The sequence below is a fragment of the Lissotriton helveticus genome, chromosome 6 (genome assembly GCF_964261635.1).
Source record: "Lissotriton helveticus chromosome 6, aLisHel1.1, whole genome shotgun sequence".
Lineage (NCBI taxonomy): Eukaryota > Metazoa > Chordata > Amphibia > Caudata > Salamandridae > Lissotriton > Lissotriton helveticus.
In genome coordinates this window covers 1,054,036,305-1,054,059,195 of record NC_136067.1, presented here as the reverse complement: position 1 = coordinate 1,054,059,195, position 22,891 = coordinate 1,054,036,305, and the positions used below count along the sequence as shown (strand labels likewise).

The 22,891-nt window shown below is 43.5% G+C and overlaps 1 protein-coding gene across 2 annotated transcripts in view; it reads left to right on the top strand.

The window, feature by feature from the left end:
- The window catches only part of LOC144763254 (uncharacterized), a 121,467-nt gene extending 98,833 nt beyond the window's left edge, over positions 1-22,634 (top strand). Inside the window, exons 5-7 of one of the 2 annotated variants that reach the window (XM_078648693.1) lie at positions 8,717-8,833; positions 9,893-9,991; positions 12,989-22,634. In XM_078648693.1, coding sequence (XP_078504819.1) covers positions 8,717-8,833; positions 9,893-9,991; positions 12,989-13,785 — 1,013 coding nt within the window. In that variant the 3' untranslated portion in view covers positions 13,786-22,634. Of the gene's footprint in view, positions 1-8,713; positions 8,834-9,892; positions 9,992-12,988 lie in introns of both variants that reach the window. The other variant, XM_078648692.1, reaches the window with a different exon arrangement.
- The last annotated feature ends 257 nt before the right edge of the window (positions 22,635-22,891 follow it).

Genomic DNA, 22,891 nt, shown 5'->3' with positions numbered 1-22,891 from the left:
CTTTTCCTATCAGGAAAGACCGGGGCGGCGGGGGCCAGACAGGTCAACCAGCGTTACCTAGGGCTATTTTGATATATGTTGGAAATTACCTACTCAGAGAGGAAATAATGGATAAGGCCAGACCGGACAGAAAAAGATCATTTGAGGGGACCACCTTCTTTGCTAGGCCCGACTTTTGCCACGTGACTGTGGAGAGAAGATGGCGGCTCAGGCAGCTTATTAAGCCATTTCAGGCTTTAGGCTCAGAGGCATTTTTGCTATTCCCTGCTAGGCTGAAGGTGGTAACAAGGGGGAGAACAAGTATCCTCTTGTCCGAGATTAAGGCTCAACAGTTCTTGGAGGAGATCAAGACGCAGAAAGGTGGCTGAGATATTTAGTGCAGCCTATACTCTGTGAGCATGGGAAGATGCGGGGTTTTTTACCGCAAGGAATAGGATGTATAACTGGTTTTTGTTTAGCGCTGTAACCCTAGTAAGATAGGTAAGATATGTAATTAGGTGGTGGGGGACAAGGGGACATGGAGGGGGTATAGGGGGTACACGAGATATAGGTAAATTGGGTGGAGGGGGAGCGATCACCACAAGCCGGAGCGGCTACACATAGGTCTCATTGACCTATTTGCCAGTAATGGGGGAGAGGGGGGGGGGGAGACTTGTGACAGGATGGGTGGGAAGGGTGGTTTTAGGGGGTAAAAGGGGGAAAAAGGTTAAAAAGAGGTAAGGACACAGGGTATGCGAGGCAGCACAGGGTGGCTCACAGCAGCGCACAAGGAGTTCAATCAGCACAGTATGCAGAGATACGTTGGTGGTCATTTGATCAACCCCAGATCCACAAACAGTACAACGGGATGGGTTGGGTAAGGTATGCAGGGTCGGGCAAACCCTTTCAGGTATTTTAATGAGCTGTAGAATTGCTACTATTAATGTCTGTGGCCTTAATGATGCTGGTAAGAGGCTAAGAGTTGCAGCATTACTTAGGACGCTACGTTTGGATTTGGTTTGCCTCCAGGAAACACATGTAGAAGCCTCCAAGGGGTTTCTCCTGGATCAATTAGGGTTTGCTGTTTTGGCAAAATCCAAACAAGCTACTAAGCATAGGGGAGTGGCAGTATTAGGGAGATTAAGGGATGTAAAGGTGATAAAAAAAGTAGAATCAATGGGGTAGGTGGGTAATTTTAGAAATAAAATTTAAAGGGGAGAAATGTACTGTAGTGTCTGTGTATGGCTCCACAGAGGACGACCCGGAGATATTTCAATATCTAGATACAGAACTGGCGCTGTGGTCCGAGCCAATTATATGCTGTGGGGATTTTAATATTCATGACCCCAGCAGCTCGTTTCTACAGAGAGGAGGGCAGTATCTAGGGAGGAAGAGAAGAGTACATAGGGCACTGGCCGATATGGTGCTACACAATTCCTTAGTGGATCCGTGGGTTAAGCTGAAACGAGGCATGGACGGTAGCACATTCTATTCAGCGCCTCATAAGGTATTGGTTACGCTGGATTATTTCTTGATTTCTACCCCCTTGATGGCAGGGGCACAAATTGAAAAACATCCTCGAATTGTGTCAGATCATAGCCCGTTGATTTTAACCATCAGAATAGGTCAGGTACAGCGGAAGGATACACAATGGACATTCGATAGGGCTCTGTTGAAGGATGAGGCATATAGGGATCATATGACAGATTGGATTAAGATGTTTTGGGACATTAATAGAGGTACAGCCCCCTTAGGAGTAGTATGGGATGCTTTTAAGGCCGGGGTTAGGGGGGAGACAATGAGTTACGTACTCTCCACCCAGAAATAGATAAGAGTTAAAATTAATGAAGTATACCAAAGCTTGATGAACGTAGAGGATGAACTGGCGATGGATTTGCGGTCGAATGCACCAATTGAAGAGCACCTCCTTAAAATCATTGCTCTTAGATCTGAAGCTGCGGAAAATATCTCTAAAAAAGCAGCGGAGAATTACTTAATCAAGAGGGAAGCCGGGTACGAATTAAGCGAGAAGGTAGGCCATTTATTAGCTGTCCTCACTAGACAGAGATTAGCAGCCTCAGACATCTCAGAGATTAGGGATGGGAACGGGGCCTTGGTCTCTGAAACAGTTAAAATAAGGGAGGTCTATAGACAGTTTTATGCAGAGTTGTATGCTGGGGGTAGGACAGGAACCCTAAGAGAGGTAGAAAGTTATCTTAGAGATATTACCCCTTCGACTATAACTATGGAGGAAAAGGAGAGGTTGGACTCGCCCTTTAGCTTAGAGGAATTTCTCATGGCGCTGAAGCTATTACCATCAGGCAAAGCAGCTGGCCCAGATCAAATGCCGATTGAGTTTTACAAAGTGTTTCACCAAGTGATCGGTGGAGATATGTTTAACGTCATGCTGAATGCACAGAAAGGGGAAATTATACCCGAATCTTGGGGGGAAGCGGACATTATTGTTATTCTAAAAAAAGGTAAAATACCATCACTGCCAGGGTCATATAGACCCATTACATTGATGAACGCGGACACAAAACTGTACTCTAAGATACTGGCGAGAAGACTAGCAGTAGTGATAGAGGATTTAGTAAGTCATACTCAGCATGGGTTTATTCCAGGCAAAAGTACCACACAACACACTAGGCAGGTAGTTACAATGTTTGATGCGGCGGGAATCCTGGGGGACCCTATGGCGGCGCTTTTTTTGGATGCTGAGAAGGCGTTCGATAGGGTCTCCTGGGAATATCTCTGGCATACGTTAAAGTGGAGTGGAATGGGAAACGGTTTTATAACAGCGATGCAGACTCTTTATAAAAATCCGTCAGGGAGGATCAGAGTCAATAGGGGATACTCGACACCAGTTAGCATTAGGAGTGGGACTAGACAGGGATGTCCGTCATCCCCACTCCTTTTTGCACTTTACTTAGATCCACTGATACGCAAGCTAGAGGGCAATCACAAGATCCCATCAATTAGGTCGAACTGCTGCGAGGTAAAGACGCTAGCCTATGCAGACGATGTGGCCATTTTGACATCTAACCCTACCAAAGCAATAAGGGAAATTGAGACTGAGGCACAAAAATTTGGTCAGGTTGCGGGGTATAGCTTAATAGCTCTAAAACTCAAATAGTGTGTAATCAGTATGTCGTTTGTAATGACCATAGGGAGGTGAATTCAGCTGTATACTTAGGGGTGGCAATCACAGCTGATCTAGATTCAGTGGTGCAGAATAATCTTGCGCCCCTGATGATTAGGGTGAAAACTGACCTAGAACGGATGAACAATTTGCATCTATCACTAGTGGGATGTACTAATGTTATAAAGATGCTGGTATTGCCCACATTCTTGTATTTTTTCAGGGCAATACCTTTATTCTTTGAGGCAAAGTGGTTTAAGGAATTGGAGAATATTCTGAATAGGTTTATCTGGGCTCATGGCAAGACACGCAGGGCCTACAGATATATGTCACTACCGAGAGAAAGAGGAGGGTGGGGGGCGCCCGATTATAAGCTATACTATTGGGCATCTGTACTGCAGTATATGAGGGGATTAATTGGAGGGGGCGATCTAGATCTAAGAACCACCAATGATTCGTCTAGGATATATTCTGTGGTTTTGGGGCCAGAGGCGGAGAACTGCTTCCTCAACTGTATTGACTTTGGATATTTTAAAAGGACAAGGTTCAAAACAGTTCAAGCCGCGGTCAAGATCTAGAATGCTGTCATGAAGAAAGTTGGCTTGGGCCGATATAATTGGTATACTAGGATGTACAAAAATGTTTCATTTCGTCACAGATTTTTGGGGATACGATAATGGCGGGATGTGAGGAATACGGAGGGAGTGTTACAATTTTCAGATTTAATGAGCAGATATGGTTTAGATAGGAGGGATTTTTTTAAATTTCTGCAACTAAGAAGCTTTCTTGGGTGTAAGCAGGGGGGAATGGTGGGTTTTAGTAAGGTAGAAATTATGGAGAAGATAAGATTAGGCGGAGATTGCTCTATTCGAAGCTTCTATGCAAGCCTTACTGCAGCGAAACCAGATGATATGGTCAAACATAGCTCTAAGTAGGCAGAGAAATTGGGTGGGGAGGTTGGTTGGTTCCAAGAGTCATTGGATCTGGGTCGTACACTATTATGTTCAGCACCGCTGCAGTCGCAACAGTATAAAACTCTGTACTCGCTGTATTTTACACCAGCGAAGAGAGCAAAGTGGGGGGGGGGCAGTACAGGTATCACATGCCCAAGGTGCAGCTCTTTTTAGGCTGATTTGACACATATATTTGCTGCATGTCCGCAGTTGCACACACTACTGAAAGAGATTGAGAATTTCTTGGATTCCTCCTTAGGCATTCAAATCACTTTAAACCCTCCCCAAATACTATTAGGGATAGTCACAGATAGCAACACTATCCACAGAGAATTTATTTTTGTTGCTATGGCAGTTTATAGACTCTGTATTGCCAGGGCTTGGTTAGAAAAGAACCCTCCGGCAATGCATGTATGGCTGGCTAATTTAATGGCGACTTATAATTTGGAAAAGAACATATATGCTCGAAAAGGCAGGAAAGGGAGGCGTTTAGGCTTAAGAATATGGGACCCTCTTAGAAGATGGCGAGAGGGCTTGGGGTTGCTACGAATAAGTTGGAATAAGTTGAAGTAGTCTTTGACGAACTCTGCATATGATTTCAAAAGAAATGTATTCTATTAGGTTAATGAAGTTCATATGATGAAGTAGTCTATGATGAATTACCTATATGAGTTGGTATAATGTGAAAGGAAATGTACTGTTATGATTTAAGGAAATTAGTTTATTTGATGAAGTGCTCTGTAATGTGCTAATTGTGCAATAGTAAAAATAAAAATATTTAAAAAAAAGGAACTCCAAATTCCCAGACACAGGATCCCAGTGGGACAGAAGATAACTCAACAGGGGGCGCAGGTGGAACCGAGCCCAAGCCACCGTAAAGACCGTCGCCGCCATCAGACCCATAAGCCGCAACCAGAGGCGCACCGGAAAACAACCCCCTGCCCGAAACAGCCGAGCCAGGGAAACCAGGGTCAGAATACGAGAGACAGGCAGGAACACACGGTTGAGGTTCGTACGAAACCGGGCCCCAATGAACATCAAGTCCTGAGACGGGGACAACTGACACTTCGGGAAGTTGATCAGGAACCCGTGCCGACACAACGCAGAGCAAACCACCTCCCTGGCCTCCAACAACAGGACCCGAGACGGAGCATGGATCAGCCAGTCGTCTAAGTAGGGATACACCATCACCCCCTGAAGATGAAGCCAGGCGACCAAGGGAGCCACCACCTTCGTAAAGACCCTTGGGGCAGACCTCAGACCGAAGGGCAACACCCGGAACTGGAAGTGACGCCCCTGAACACAAAACCTCAGGAAGCGACGGGACCAAGGATGCACCGGGACGTGGTAGTAGGCATCCTGAAGATCCAGGGTACACATGAAGTGACCCGGAAGCACCAAAGGAATCACCCTCTGCAAAGTCTCCATGCGAAAGGGAATCCGCAGAACCCACTTGTTCATAACCCTTAAATCCAGAACCAGGCGGTAACCCCCCGTGACCTTGGGCACAAGAAAAATCAGGGAATAAAAGCCCGACCCAACCTCCGCAGGAGGGACCTCCTGAATGGCCCCCTTCAGAAGAAGATCCTCCACCCCTTGAGAGAGATGAGACCTCCTGGATCGACAAGCAGGCCAAGGAGTTGGGCAGACACCGTAGTCCGGGGGGGGACAGAGAACTCCACCACATAACCCTCGTGCCAACACCCAAGCGTCGGAACAGGACTGAGCCGAGGCGTCCAGGAAGAAGCGCAGCCGCCCTCCTACCAACAACCCAGGAACCACAGCCATGGAGTCAGGAATGAGGCTTAGCAGGAGGAGGGGACCTAGCCTTACGATCCCGACCCCGACCAGAAGAAAACCTCCCCTGGCCCTTCCGAAACTGCCTACGAGAGGAAGGGCAGAAGAAAGGCCTCGGCTTAAAGGGAGCAGGGGCAGCAGGAGAAGCCTTAAAAGAAGAAGAGTGCTTCTTTTCCTTAAACAGCTTGTGCAACTTGTCTTCCAACTCCCCCCCCAAACAGCATAGAACCCTGGAAGGGCAAACACAAAGCACAAGCTTTCTGCGCAGATTCAGTTTTCTAGTCTTTCAGCACAAGACTGTGAGGAGCCGCCACACAAGCACCACCTGAGAGGGCAGCCGCCCGCACCACGTCAAAAGAGACATCAGAAAGCAGCTCCACCTGACGCTCGATGTGTCCAAGAAGAGTGGAACAGTCCGTGGCATCATCCATAGACTGATAGAGGGACTTAATGTCAGACAGCAGAGACTGCGACACGTAAGTACCATAGACACCAGCCCTCAAGGCCAGATGGGAGCCAGAATACACCTTCCGGAGAGCAACGTCGGCCTTCTTGTCCACAGGATCCTTCAGCACAGCATCCTCCGACAAGGAAGTGCGACCCACCAAACTCGCCACAAAGGAGTCAATGGGGATCGAATCCGGGAGTTCCGTAGCCATATCCTGCAGGGGGTAAAGGCGGGCCATAAAACGCGGAACCAGAATACGGTCCGGATCAGCCCACTCCCGCTTCAGAACATCCTTAATAAAGGGGTGCACCGGGACATCCACCGTGGCAGAACTCTGGAATTGCCACAGTAAAGAACCACCAGAAGTACTGGGAGCAGCCACATCCGCGAAGCCCATGTTCTCCTTCACATGACGCAAAATCTCAGGCAGGGCGTCCTTGTCAACATACTTCCCCTTGAGGTCAGAGTCTCCTGCAACCGCAGACTCATCCCCAGAGGACTCCGAAGAAACAGGAGCAGAAGCCGCCCCCTTGCTGCGAGCCCTGCCAGCACCCATCTCCGCAATGGTCTCCTTTATCAAGCTCTTCAAGCGCGCATCATCACACCCAACAGGGCGCCTGGACTTGGCCCTAGGAGAAGGAGAACGAGAAGAACTGGAGGAAGAGGAAGACGACCTCTCCCTATGGCGTCTCTTCCTCGAACACTTGCCCATCCTCCAAGCTGAGAAAGGAAGCACAGTACAACAAACACCCCGCAGCAAGAAGCAGAAATCGCCAAAAACCGCTACGCGGTACTCACCACTGCCCCGCATTTAAATCCACCAAACAAATGCCGGGACAGGAGCGCCTGACTCCCCTCAGGACGGAAGTCAGGCCGCGGAAACCGGAAGGAGACACCACGCCACAGCCAATCCGGAACCGCACAGGAGGCCACGCCCCCCGGTAAGCCAGGCAGACCAGGAGGGGCGGCCATCGGGCGAGCGCTGAGCCCACGCGGAGCAGCATCCACGCGCGGCCGACACCAGTGCGAAACAGCCCCCACGCCACTCCCCCCAAGCCCGGCAGGGAGGGAGAGGCAGAGCGATCCAGAAGAAAAATCGTCAAAGTAAGTCCAGCGCGGGAGCGTCTTCAAGCTCCTCGCGCTCCAAACACATCCGTCAGAATGACAGAAAAAAAGAACAGAGGGAATGCTGGGACATGTACCCTTTTGTACTCCCGGCGGGAGGGGGGTGAGGGTAAGTCCAGCATTCCTTCTTTCTTTTTTTCTGTCAGAGAGATAGTACATCTCACTTGTTGACGAAGGTGTCGAGGACGGAGGGACCTGGGGGTAATGTTTCCTTCTGGAAGCAGGGGCATTGATTTGTGAAAGAATGGTAACTATTGTGTATGTTGTCTTGAACAGATGGGAATGGGCCAATAGTAGGCGTGGCGTTGAGTAGCATAGCGTGTTGGTTACAAGTATGAGGTCCAGGGACTTCACCAGGCTAGTAAAATGTGGCAGTTTTTTATTTTCATTTATTGGTTAGGGAGATTAAAATTGTAGGCACTGTGTGTTTACTGAACCTACACGTGAGTATACCATACCACAATCTACGGTTTGGTTCTGATTACTGCATGACAAATTTAATTTACTATAAAGCGCCTCGGTGTATGCCTTTATTCTACAGCTACGCAAACTAAGCAAAAGAATAATGGTTTTAACCCAGATCCCTAGACTAGGGTGAATGTTTGATTCATTCTGTATTCTATCTATCATTTGTTGCCGCTGCATCTTTTGTCCTAAGTGGGATGGGCATGCCCAGACATGGGTCCCTTGCTCGCTGTGCCACTGGATTCAAGCTAGCCTGACTGATGAGGGGTGGTACTGATGAGGGGTGGTACCCCGAAACTAGTCCCAGTATGCTTGTTTCCGATCCAGGGAGGACCCTGCTTGGCAGTTCGGGCTGGACTGTTCCCATGAGGAGCAGGGTCAAAACGGATTTTCATATGGCTGGGTCCAAACTGGGGTGGGGCAGTGAGCAAAAGAACGATGGATTTAAACCAGATCTCTTGACTGGTGTTGAATGTTTGATTCACTCAGCATTCTGTCCATCATTTGTTGCTGCAGCATATTCTACAGCTGGCAGAGGGTTGCAGTTTTTGGGCCCGTTGAAACAGTTAAACTAAGGAGAATTCCAATTTCTTTTCAGCGAACCAGCTCAGGTTTTAATTGTCGGTTTGTGGTGCTAAAACTAAGGGCTATACTGCCCATTAGATGATCGGTTGCATATCTGCAAACCATTTAAGCATGTGTTTATTCATGTTCATTAATCGCATTTTCCTCGAGAAACGCTAATCACCAAAATAACTTACAAGTGAGATAAAATGATTCAACAATTGGCATGTTTTCGTTCAGCAGAGCAAAATGTTACCCGACCTATTGTTTCCTTCATCATTAAAGACGAGGAAGAGGTAGAGGGCCGCTTCGTCGACCATCAGAACTCTGGAAGCAAAGACATCAACATTAATTCAACCTGTAAGTAAACACAGCTTTTGAAGGCACACATGTCCCCCATCAAAATAAACTTTTGCTCTAATGGCTCATAGTTATTGCATCTTTTCGTTGTATCAAGGTTTACCGAATGATCTGTCAAAGGTAAAGTACCTTCCGTTGGCCCAGGCCACACATCCTTGCATCCTAGCGAATATGCCCAGAAGGTATCCTGTACCAAATGCTGAGGTGCCTGGACATACGTAACTGAAGAAAGTCTGCCTCCTCTGCACCTCTTCAGATCAACACACCTGACTTACAGGCTGTTCCATAGGCGGATGTATGACGTTACAACGCATGCTTTTACCACGCATACCATTACAACGCATAGCGCTTTGGGGTGCTGGATAGTGAATAGTTTAATTTACTATTCCAACTCCAGTCCCCGTGGACACTAGGGAAGGTGTTGGATAGTAAATTAAATCTATTCCCTATCCTAGAGCGCCCCCCAGCGCAATGCCTTGTAATGGTTTTCGTTGTAAAACCTGCGTTGTAATAGCACTGCGTGGTAAAAGTTGTGTTGTAAAGGATGTTTCCCTCCATAGACACACTCAGTGTTTCTATCTTGAGTCAAGACTATAATTCTAACAAAGGTTCAAGTACAACATTACATAAACCATAAATTTAACTAATAAAAAAGAATCCAAACGTTGTTCTACAGCCTTCCCTAGAATATATGTAAGTTATCCTAAATCTCCTACATCACCCGGCCCCTGAGGCCTCTACTTAAAAACAGAAGAATTCTCTTTGATAGGAACAACATTAGTCGCTGACAGATTAGAAACAGGAAATGAGGTGTTTTAGAAACCGGAAATGAGATGTGTTTCTTATCCCTATAAATTCAGTGAAAGAAGGAGCCGATTACAGAGAGTACTAAACAAAGAGAAACGCCCTTCTCAGTTCTTACTAGAACTCACAAGTAGTGTAATGGGGAAGAGAAATAGTGGGTAATACGCATAATAACAGAATAAGCAGCAGTTCTCATTGTCAATATATTGAATTAGTTTTCCAAAGGACCATTTATTTCTGCTTTCTCTTCATCAGGTGAACCAGTTGTCATCAAGCCTGTTCTATCACCAATTCATATACAGAAGGAAAAAACACAGTTTATGGATAAGCAGACTCCTAAGGGAACACCACCTGGTAAGTATGAAGAAGGGCCACTGTCTACAGAATCAAATACATGAGCACATTTGTGAATGTCTTAAAAAGCAGAATTTAATATAAATGCAAAATCCTTTATAAAAGAAAAAGCACTGTGGGCTGTTAGGTAACTGATGCATGTGTTTTAGATATTGATTTACCTCCTCTGTAAGGCCAACATTCTAGTGGTGGCTGGTGACATTTGAAAGTGGTGAGGCGTAAAAGTTGCGTACGGTACACTGTGGTGAGCGAACATAGCGTGCGAGCCCGAACATATCGAGGACATTTTGGAAAAAGAGCAGCCAAATCGTGCATTTTCAAGGATGTTTTAGAAAGCAAGAATGTTATCCCCCTCTCTAGTATATCTCTTACTCTGCCAACAACGCTGTCTACTCCCTACCTATATCTCTTTCTATAGCTCACGTATCCCTTGTTTTATCGTCTTAGTCTCATTACATTGATCACCCTCCTTACATTGCACACCTTCTCGACCTCGCTGCAGCTTACTCTTACCACCTGCTGTCTTCCACTGGTTCCGCTCTACCTTTCCCCTCTCTTTCTGCCTCACCTTTCTCTACTTCACCTCGTTCTGCCTTAATACTGTATTACATTTTTCTCTACCTAACAAATTAGTAAATCATCTTTCGATCTACCAGACATCAGTGTGAAAGCGAGGTACAAGGCCTGACAGAGCAAATCAAGAAGCCGTGGATGACGGTATTGGGCAGATTAGGACAATAACGAGTAGTGCTTGGCGGCGATGCTCCCGGTAGATGGAATGTAAAGCAGTGGTTATCAGTGACTGAAGTGAGAGTCTGTTGGCACTCTGTTAATGCCCTTGAGAATCCCAGATCTCCTGCTCACTCTCTGTTCACACACACACATGTGCACACAGACGCACACACACACACGCAACAGTCGAAGATTATTCGGGGGAATTGCGGAAGGGACAGAGAAAGAGACACGCAGGTGCCACTCGTCTGCTTCTCGGATCTCTGAGGACAGACAGGCTAGCAGGTAATTCAGACTTCAGGAGGAGGCATTGCACAAACGAGAAGCAAGGGAAATCTAACCTTAACTATTGGGTCAAACATAGAACTCCCATCAGGCAAAATACATGGCTCGATAAATACAGCAGATCTTCTCCCACAGTTGCACTAGCTCAACCCAAATCCTGTATTCTAAATCAAGTGATACCACTATTGTGGGGTATTACATAGTTGAGGCTTTATTGTAATTTAACAGGATTAATTGATGTTCAGGCTGGCAGCACCGAGAAAATTAAATAACATGCATGTAACTGCTCTCCTTCAAATTCATCCTTAGTCAACTAACGAACAAACTCTTAACTAACTATAGACGGGGACCTAGTCTCATTGTGATCCTGAGTTTGCTCAATGGTCCAGCACCAATAGTGTGTTAGTCATTAGGCTAGTAACCTTGGAACTTTGGCTTTTGTCATTTTAGCTACTCACTCATTTGTTTATAAGTTTATTTCCTCTCTTTATTTTGGCTAATCACGCTCTTTTTTCTCCATTCATATATTTATCGTATTTTTCTTTTGTTTTCTTTGACTATTCGTTTGTTCTTTAGGTGTCTTTGACTGTCTTTCCAGTTGCTGTTATCGTATAAAAATTCCATGAAAGTGTTGTATCACTTCATTATGTTTGTACAGCGATTTGATTTAAAGCACTTTCAAAAAAATTCAATAATTAACTAAAGCTTGCACATACCAGGTTAAGCAAACTTTGATGGCATTGTAAAATTACTTTGTACCAACGGGCACCATAAAAATACCATTCTTCTAGACATCCATTAAACTTTAACAGCCCTGCTAAGCATTTAAATAAATGGATTCGACCAGCCCAACCATTTTTGCCAAATCAGATGACTTTGATTACTATGAAAATATTTTTGACAGTCTGGATAAGGAAAGTGTTTGTCCAGAGGAGTCGAAACCACATGATGTGAAGAACCATAAGCATGCTGACAAAATTCCTTTTCACATATAAGTAGATGGGAAGGATATTTAAAAACGTGGTCCAAGATTTTATTAAATCGAGGTTGGAATATGCTAAGAACCTGCAGTGCAGGCTGGCACCAAATCTGGAAATTATATTCTACGTAGCACACAGCTCTAGGAATTGTAGTGGGCATTAGTAAATTTCAAGCATAGTACATCATAAATGACTGCCCTTTGCTAACCAACAATATATAATTTTAAGGCACTGCCTTTGTTTTCATAGCTGTAAAGTGCATATGAGCTACACAATTCAGTCTCAAACAACATCTCTTCAAGTTAGTTTTGCACTGAATGTCACATCCAGCTTTCTTATACTTACTATTTCATGCCAAGAATATTCAACGGTTTCTTAAAACGCTTAAGATGACCCCTTCAGTGAGGAGTTTCTATTATTGCAAAATAGATTGATTATAGTGAAACACTGGACTCAGTTCACAAAGATTTTTCTATGAGTAGTTGAATCTCATTCCTATCTAAAATGTGATTTACACCTGAATTTACAGTCCTAATATGCAAAGCATTTTTCCATGAGTGAGCATGCATATTCCTAAAATCTCAAAGATAAATCACACTTAAGCCTGAGTAAGGCACAGGTAGTACCAGAAAGTGTTTGTGGATCAGGCCTGAATATTGAGGGTATTTCATCTAAGACAGGAGGAAGAGAGACCAGCTTATAGACTACGCTCTATGAATAAGGTTGGCAGGGCTCATACCTTCTGCAGTACTTAAGGCATACACTTCTTCACAATGAATAGCTGAACATTGTTGGGAAATCGACTTCCTGCCTCACTAACCAAACTTTTTCTTACATGGGATTTTAGTAAAATATTGATAACATGGCTTGCAAAACATAATTCACTAAATAACTTTCTTCAAAGACCGGTCTATCTAATATTTGCTTGTTTTCTTAATCCTAGGTTTCAAGTATACAGTGAGTGTTCACTTATCTCTGTCCCTTTCTCTCTTTATCTCAGCTGCCAGTACATCAGTAAACCCCATTGAGCAATATCAAGCAAACCATATGAAGAGAAAATACACCACCACTGAAAGAAAGAATGTTGGTAGCGACGAGTCAGATCATTTTAGGCATTACAGAGTGTTTTCAGGAGAGAGTGCATCTGCTTGCGACACATATAGCAGCGCTTATAGTCAGAGGCTAAAAGTTCCTGTACATCAAGAAACCAACGCAAGGCCAAAACCGTACACCCAGCCTGAATTTGGAAAGATCTTAAGTGAACCCCCAGCTATAAACCCACATCAGAACATGCACACTGGGTTTAAACTGTCTACATGCATCCAGTGTGGAAAGTATTACAGCCAGTCTGCAAATGAAACAACACTTCCGCAAGTACAAAATCGAGAACTGCTGAATAAATGCAGTGACTGCAAGAAGAATGCCAGTGAGTTGGAAAATCAGAACAAACTGGTTGGTGGTCGAAAATACAAGAACGGCCTCAGACAGTCAAAGTCTAGAATCATGCACTGGAAATTACACACGGGAGAAAGGCCTTATAGCTGCAATGAATGTGGAAAGAGCTTCAAACAGTCCCAGACTCTAACAACACATCAGAGAATTCACACTGGAGAGAAGCCGTACATTTGTAGTGAATGTGGGAGGTGCTTTAGCGATGTCGCAAATTTAATTCAGCATCAGCGAATACACACAGATGAGAGACCTTATCATTGTCCTGAATGTCCCAGTAGATTTCGTCGGCGTGGTCATCTTATTAGGCATAAAAGGACACATGCAACTGGTTTATCTTCCAACTAAAAATCCACATTAGTAATAGAGAAATGATTAGCATTCAGTGATATGATGATACCGCCACCAAAAGCCAAACACTGGGGCACTTCAAAAAGTTTGTTGTTTATTAGTATCATCATTGCCCATTTGTTGATGCATGCAGTCACTGTAGCTTAGAGCACTATTTTTCTTCAAAATAAGAATAAATAACGGTTTTTGTATAGGCCTAGTAGTACAAAGAGACAGCTCAGTAATAGCACTACAAATTTATTATGCAACATGGTATGGTTCAAAGTGATAGAGTCATGTATTCTTCACCAGCCCCCAAGATGTACTAGTCAGTATTACAAAAAAAGTGATACATTAACAGGCACATGCATCGAGGTAGAATTTTGCCTGTCCTTAATTGCGATAATTAAGGAATTGCAATTAAGGACTCGCAAAAGCCTATGCATGTAGGAATGGCTGTAAAAATAGTGATTCCTACACATTCCTTATTTGCGACTCGCAAATTGTGAGTCGCAAATAAGGAATGGCTTCCCATTCAGTCCTATGGGCCTACAGGCCCGTAGGAATGAATGGGAAATTGCATGCACAATTGGCGAGTACCAACAGGTCCTCGCAAATTGCGCATGCTATTTCAGGGTGCAAGGGTGTCAAAAAGACACCCTGTTGCATCCCCTGAAATTGATTTGTGCACATATGTTGCACACACACATGCCCTAAGTTTTTGCAAATTACCATGAAGTTCAACTTCATGGTTGTTTGCACCCCCTATTAGCGAAATCGCAATCTTTTTTACTTTAATGCATTGCATTTAAGGAATCACAATTTGCGATTCCTTAAATGCAATCGCAATTTAAGTAATCGCAATTTAGAAATTACTTAAATTGCGATTTTTGCATTTGGGATGATGCATCCCAAATGCAAAAATACTGGTTGCAAAGGGGCAGATTCTGAGAATCTGCCTGTTTACAACCGGTTTTCCTTTTGATGCATTTGCCTGTAAATGCTTATATTAATCTGAGCCAGTTGTAATAACTCAGAACTGCAATCCAGCTCATTTATTTCTGTTTTTTGTCTACAATGCCACTTTGTACGGTTTCCACTTTCGAATAGGAACATATTGGCCAACATAAACGTTGGGATGGTGTTAGACTAATTCTATGCACCCCCTCATAATATGGTGTCCTAAATGCCAGCTAGCTCACAGTGCCACCATTAGTCACTTTAACCTAGACTGGTGACGAATGGTTTGGGCAACCTCAGAACATGACAACTCTGATCCCTCTCAGGAATCGTGGTAACAGATCTAGAACCTTTTCGCTCATTCCCTTGTGCACTCTTGTAGAGACATACAAGACATACACAAAGGGGCGTTTTCAATATTTATTGAACCATCGTAATTTTTGTATAAAATAAATGTGCTGCAATGATCAATAGACGAAAGCAGCTAAAAGGGATTAGAAGTATGAGGACGATGCAGAGACTGAACAGTTTCACCATTGTGCTAAAAAAGTGTATGCTCGCATAAAAGTATTGAGAATGGTGTACTCCTACTTTGGATTACCTAACCTAATTGTCTAGGGTGTGTGTGCTCTGCCAAGAATCCCCAATAGGATGATCTAACTCCCCATTACCTGGAGGCAGGGTAAGTAGGTCCCCATCTTGGTCACAGGTTGGAGATCACTCCTCGCAGAGGGATCAACAAGAACCAGCTAAGCTGAAATGCCAACACAGCGATGACCCCGCGAGTGACAGCTGAGTGCTCCTCTAATTTGAGCATGGAAGTGCGTGTGAATTTACAACAATGACTTATATGCTTCTGTGTTGATGCTTCTCTTAGCTGACATTTTTTATTGTCTCTTTGTTAGCAACGTCACCTCATGAGTGAAATACCTAATAACAACATTTGCAAAATGTATTTTGTGGCCGTGTACGAAATGTTGGAGGTGTCGTGATAGTGTTCTTGAAAAGAGGATTTGCAAGCAAAGTGGTTTCGGAGAAACTAATCCTGCACTGTTGCACAAGCAAATGTATGTCAAAAGTCATCATGTGAAAGAGAAGGCAACTTAAGAAACATGGGCATTTTAGAATGCAGTGTTTCTTACCAGGCATAACTGAGCCACCTTACACAACCATATACACAGCCTGTGGCATACTCCAGTAGGAATAGTCCATACCAAACTGACAAGCCAGGTTTCGTATAGATGGAAACACAGGAAAACATTCTGGCATTGGCCTTGGTGGGTCTCTTTAATGAAGTGTACCTTGAGTCTAATGGCACAGTGAACACAAGCCCTATTTCTCAGAACACCCATCATAATCAGAGCTTATGGGTTTGAAAAACAAAATAGTGGTAAGTGGAATGCTTGAATAAATCTCAGCAATTAGTAATTACTCTGAACTTCATTCCACAACATAATTTCTGACTGGATTGTTCTTAATAGAGAAGGACCAAGTCTGATTTAAATGTTTGGTCTCTGTCTTCAGTGGAACATAGTGTGCAAAAATTATGAACTAGAATGTAACCCTGAGTAATAACAGGAGACTGCTATTAATTCAAACATTCCATCATTCACTTTTTTTTCTCATTATTACATAAAGGCATTAGGCGTCACGTAATGTACACCAGATTTTGCCAGTTGTGCTCATGAAGTGTTTGCACAAAAGAGTACTTCACATTAACACAGACACAAATATTGCGTCATCAGAAAATTGCACTGCATTAGAAATTGCTTCAATTTTCATGAGCAGTTTTGCTCTAAAATGATATCAAATGAGAGACATTGTGATTTTCATTTCAGAAATATGAACCTACTGATGCTTTTTCATATAATGCTATAGAAACATATAACAGTATCAACATAAGGGAAATCCTACCTGCCTCTACTACCGTAGAACCAAATACACTGGGGCCTGCAGGGTAAAGTCAAAAATTTCTTTGACCGGTGCAAAATATGTATTGCAGCACTGCAAGGGTCAGTATTTTCCCACTCTTGATTGTGTTTCTGATTCTTCTCTATCACACACATTCCATAATTATGACATCAGGATGCTGATGTTCCACGCTGTGGTACTTCTGATTCAGACAGCTGATTTGTGATAGTAAATTATATTCAAAGAACAGACATATTTTGTGAATCTGTAACATAAGGAATTAGCACAGTAAAGATTGCAAAATCAGTGGAAAATGGGCACCACTTTTAGATGGCCTTATATTAGGGAACTAAAGACACAGGACATGATTTATGGCTCGACAGATGGTACGTCATCTGTCAAAATGCTCTGCCATCCTGGTGGAAAACCGTTCTTCAAATTTAGAGGTGACCGCTGGCCCAGTGGTTTCTCTGTACCTTGAAGGGAAGCACCAACCCAGCGGTACCCTGTAACGTACTAAATATCTGGTGGACAAAGCCCCAAATTAGGAGTTTGTTTCTGGAAAACAAAAAAAACAATGCCCCCTGTGTCATGACCCTGTACATTATTAAACTATTCGCAATAATTAAAAACAATCAATGGCTAAGCACTACAGCCCAGTGGTATAATCGCTTAATGGGGGAACAAATGAGGAATGAATGTGTATTCACACACCTGGTTCAGGACTTATGTTCCAGCATCCCCAAAAACAGCTGGGAATGCACTCGCTTCTGTATTCCCTGACAGACATGATGGTTACCGGGGTTTTAAAAAATATTCCTCCTGACATGCACACTGCTTGACATTCGAACAACAAGCTAGGAGGACAGTCCTGCTTCTAGTCGTTTCCGCATCCCATATCTACACTCTTGTCGGACAATTCAGTATTGTGCCGGCATTATGTCCTTTCTCCAAACCATAGCTGGTGTTGAAAGGGATATACTCAATTGCCGCTTGCTACCACCAGTGTTTGAAGTCTATTATCTTGCCGGTGGGAGCCCTGGTACTCTTTCTCGGCCAGCAATTCACTGAAGTCGGCCGAGTCTTGTCGCGGACTCTTACTACACTCAAAAGAGTGCCACACACTAATGGAAGTGCGCATTCCCATTCTGCTTTCTGACATTATTTACCGCGCTCTGTGGCTATTTCGACTGTTACAAATTCCCTGCCAGTGAAAGCTTGTTCACAGATGGAGTTGTGCTATATAGTAAAGACTCCTTATGTACATGTGCATATGGCAGCTTCAATCGAGGCATATTGAGGGCCCATATTGTTTCAGATTCAGAGAGAGGATATCTCTGGAGTACTTGCCTATTTGGTTGGCTATTTGGACTATGTTCCTTTTGAGATGTCCATATACTAAGGATTAATCCGCCCTGTAAAAACTAGTAGCATCGAGGAGGATACTCACTCAGTGTACCCAACTCCTGTTTCTGTATCTACAGCTTATCTGCCTATGTGTGCATGATTGCTGTAGTATTGTAGGTGGTATAGTTATTGAATGGGGGTAGTGGGTAGAAGGAGGACGGAATATTAATACCTCTTCGGTCCTCTTCCCCTTGCCTGCAGGTTGCACCATTTAGGGTTGGCCTCGTATGTAAGATGGAAACTACATAAGGTGAAGTTGCAGCAAGAAAGACCGCCCCGTATTCTAAGGCTGTTCATTTTTCCACTTCTCTTTTTCCCTATGTGTTCGACTTGGGTGGGCAGTTCTAATTTGTCCCTCAGAGAGAACATGAAGGGGAGTAGCCGGAATATCTTCTCTCCTTCGCCCCACTCACCGGATTACTCAGGTTAGTGGTTATGATCCAACAGATAGGAAACCATCACCCTGACCGCTTTCAGCTTTGCTGTGGGATTCATTAGATCTTTTGTCACTTGTGACTGACAGGAAAAAAAAGACATTACATTATCCACCCTAAATCGAAGGGGTGATGTAATGTCCTTTCTCAGACAGCCGGCGGGGGCTTCATCAGCAGAAAACTTAAGGTCTGCTTATCTTCAAACGAGGAAGATGGACCTTGGGTTTGATGGACCCAGTACTCTGTCACCTTTGCAACGGAGTATCCTGTCTGCCAAACTCTAAATCATCCCCACATCATTTAATGTTCTAGCATGAGAGTCATGAACACCATTAATAGGCTGTCCATCCGTGCGGATGGATATTGAGCACTTTAGTCACTATGGCAGGGTATCTAAGCTTAAGGATATGTATTTCCAATATCAGGAACACTTCAGAGATTGGAAGTATAAGCAAGGCTAGTTGTCAGATGACTACTCAACCGTTTTTTGACAGCATAAACACTTCATTGTGTCTCAGGGGTCACATGCATTAACAATAAGAAGGCAAGGGACTTAGCCGTATGGTGTGAGAAATAAGTATATTGATGGTTCTAGTTTAGCCAGGCTGTTCATCATTGATCAGATTGATGAGTTTATTCCTGTTGTAGGCCCAAACGCATGGCTTTGTTAGGTCCTGACAAGCTATGTCCAGGTGTCGTCATCACTACACCTTGTAACCACTGCGAGCAACCAATCAACTTTTGCTTTGGCAGGTTCAGTTTGCAACGTGCGTAGTTAGATATTTCTCCTATTTTTGGATGCGGTTTCACACACACACACCCTACCCCAGGAAAGTTACAGTGAAGGGAAACCCCAAGACAGACACCTTCATTTTGTAACCCCTGCTTCTCTGAGCTCTAAGCTGCCCAGTGAGCAAAGACAAATAAGGTGGTAAGAACACAGACTTTGTGCTATGTATTCTGACACTTTAAAAATGCCATTTATTTGTACCTCTGACTTTAAACTTATCTCTTGGTTTCTGTGCAATTTGTACTTTTAAAACTGCTGTTGTTATCTTCCTGTGACTGTTAAAATGTATTTCCTGGTTTCCCCTAAACTGTGCTATGGCCTCTTTTTTTACAAGCTAAAAGGGGGCAAATACACCCCAGAGTCTAACCAGTGTGTTTAAGAGACTGCTTACTGTGCTTTAATTTGTGTTTGAATATGTATGTAGCACTTGTTTTTGGCTAGAAAAAGTGTTTTATTTAAGTCGGGAAAAAGCAGGATTTTTAGTGGCTTTAGAATTGGGCCACACCTGCAGGGCTGAACAGGAACAGCAAAGTGTGGACTGAGCCTGTCTGTATCTAAGAAGATTCCGACTTCAGGGGCACCTCCCAGTCCCCCTCCACACCAGCCTGTGCTGTACTGATTGTCCCTCAAGCTGCCAAGCAGCAGCCCTCAAACTTCCCCTTACACCTGCACAGTCCATTAGGTTTGTGGAGTGAACCCCAAAACAGACACCTTCATTTTTTATAGATCCAGCCCCTCTGAGCCCTAAACTGCCCAGTGAGCAAAGACAAAGAAGGTAGTAAGAACACAGACTTTGTGCAGTGTATTTTGAAACTTTAAAACTGCTCTTTTCCTCTACATGTGACTGTTAAATTTAACTCTTGGTTTTTGTGCAGTTTGCACTTTTAAAAGTTGTTTTTTCTACCTGTGACTGGCACTACCTGTGAAAAAGGCACATACATTCCAGAGTCTAACCAGTGTGTTTATGAGACTGCTTAATCTGCTTTGTGGTTTAAATTGTGTTTGGAAAGTGTATGTAGAACTCAGTTGTTTTTGGCTAGAAAGAGTGGTTTGTATAAGTGTTGAAAAAGAGGATTTTTCGTAGCTTTAGAATTGGACTTTAGCTGCAAGGTTGAACAGGAACTACAAAGTGTGTATTGAACCTGTCTGTATCCAAGGAGATTCTGACTCAGGAGCACCTCCCTACACACCAGCCTGTGTTTAAGGTCACTTGTTGCATCTGTATTATGATTGACTCCTATGGTTAGGGTTTCTACTGGACCTAGGGCTTAGGGTTTAAGTTCTGATTGGCTGATATGGCTAGGGTTCTGATTGGTTCCTTGGGCTAGGGTTTTTATTCGACTTAGGGCTTAGAGTTTGGGTTCTGTCTGGTCAATTGGCTAGAGTTCCGATTGTTTCCTAGGGCTAGGGCTTCTATTCAACTTGGAGCTTATGGTTTGAGTTCTGATTGGCTAATAGGGCTAGGGCTGTAATTGGTTGATAGGGCCAGGTCTTCCATTGGCTCTAGGGTTTAGGGCTAGGGTTCTGATTAGCCAACCGTCACCTGACCTAGGTCTATTTGACCTTAGAGTGTCTCAGCCCGGGTATCGAGGCTAAGGGCAGAGAGGTCAACTTCAGTTGCCTGTTTGGATCAGGTCGGACCTAGGGTCTGAGATATTGCCCTTTTGTCCATTTATCAGTAACCACCATAAGCCATCCACAACTACAAACATATTAACACAATCTCAGCGAATGCACACTACTCGCTTACAACAACCAAACCCTATCCACACTTCAGTGTCTAAACAACCACTACAAAAATCTGTCAAGCCACAGCTATACACCCAACTGCCACAAAATGACATCTTCACTCTCGCATAGAACTCCACTCTATCCTATACCACTATCAAATTCACCAACACAACACAAACCCACATTAAACATAACCCTAATCCCTTCAAACACACACCTCCTGTTCATACAAAACACCAGATCTACCCTCTATTTACTCTTAACAGACTCCTTTCCATCACCACCAACTCTATACTAACCTTCCCTCATATCAACCAACACCTCTTTCTACCATAAACACACCACCAAACAATCCTTGCACTCCACTCCACCATACATATTAGCACTTCCTACTGCCAGATCTAACACAATCATAACCCCTGTCCATCCTCTTTCACACACTACATACACTCTCCTCCAGCGCACATCATCACCCCCTTTATAACTCAACTTCCATTCACCAGCAGTACTTTACATTCAGACCATTCACAGCAACTCACTACATCAATATCTCATCTCACTATTCCACAAAAACAAAACATAACACACACACACCAGCATATCAAAATCTCTCACACACACACACAGACAACTTCAGACTATATTCCGTCACAAAAACAGAGAACTCATCTCACCCTCATGACTACACAAATAATACAGACCCTAAATCATCTTTACTCCCAAATCTTCTCTTCACCAACACTCACCGCTAATAATTCAACACATCAACTCTCAGTCACCCGCCTCTCATCCATTGCACAATTTATTCTTAAAACATAATCCACCACCATCCCTAACCCATACATTCTCCACCCTAAATAGACGCAAAGAAAATAATTACATGCCATTGGATTTATATCCAAGAGGGTTATATCAATAACCAGTCACTGGCAAATAGATTTTTAGATATTAAACCATTTCCTCGTTTCGAGGAATGTTTAGACTTTGTTGCCTCTTCTTTAGTGCAAAATCTTTATATCCGCTTTCGATCGGGCACCTTACCTATAAGGTCCTTCACTAATAAATGGAATAAGGACTTAGCTTCCAGTATTTGCTCGTCGTGTGGCTTGGAAAACAAAGAAGAGACACATATATTATTTGTTTGCCCTGGTTACCTAGGCCCTTGCCGGAAATGGATCATTCCTCTATGTCGTGACCTGGAGGTGACCAGATACTGAGCGGCTTTCAGAATGTTAAAGAGTGATACTACTCCCCAAATTGTTATTGCTACTAGTACATTTTTAGAGGCGGTCTGGTTCAAACGTGGTAGATTACATGCTGTGATTGCCAGGGATTAAGATATCTTTTAATTATCACTTAATTTCAATTATATATATATATTTTTTTTTTTTAACTCTCTGGACTTTCTATGCAGCTCTCTGCTCATTTTGAACATAGCCCTTGCTTAACTCTTGCACTTCGTCTTGTATACAGTAATGATTGTAGGAATGAATTCCTAGTAGCATCTTCTTTTCACCATAAGCCTGAGCAACGTGATGTTTCAAAAATGTATTCTGATGTTATTTATTGTATTATTTTGAGTATGTACACTCTGATGGTACTTGGAAACCGAATAAAGTATTTTACTACTAGTAGTAATTACATGCCATTCTTCACAACTCCGCATCTCCATGTCTATTACACAACAAGGCTACTCTACAAAACCAACACAGCTCATTAACTTACTCTCAACCACCATCTCCACCACCTGCACAAGCAGACCCAAATAAATGCCTGCTAAACCTTCTGGATGAGGATTACAATATAAACAAACAACATGATGGATAGCTTTATACAGTTAATACCAGCACTAATAATACACCTGCTACAAGTTCAAAGAGTCTTACTCCTC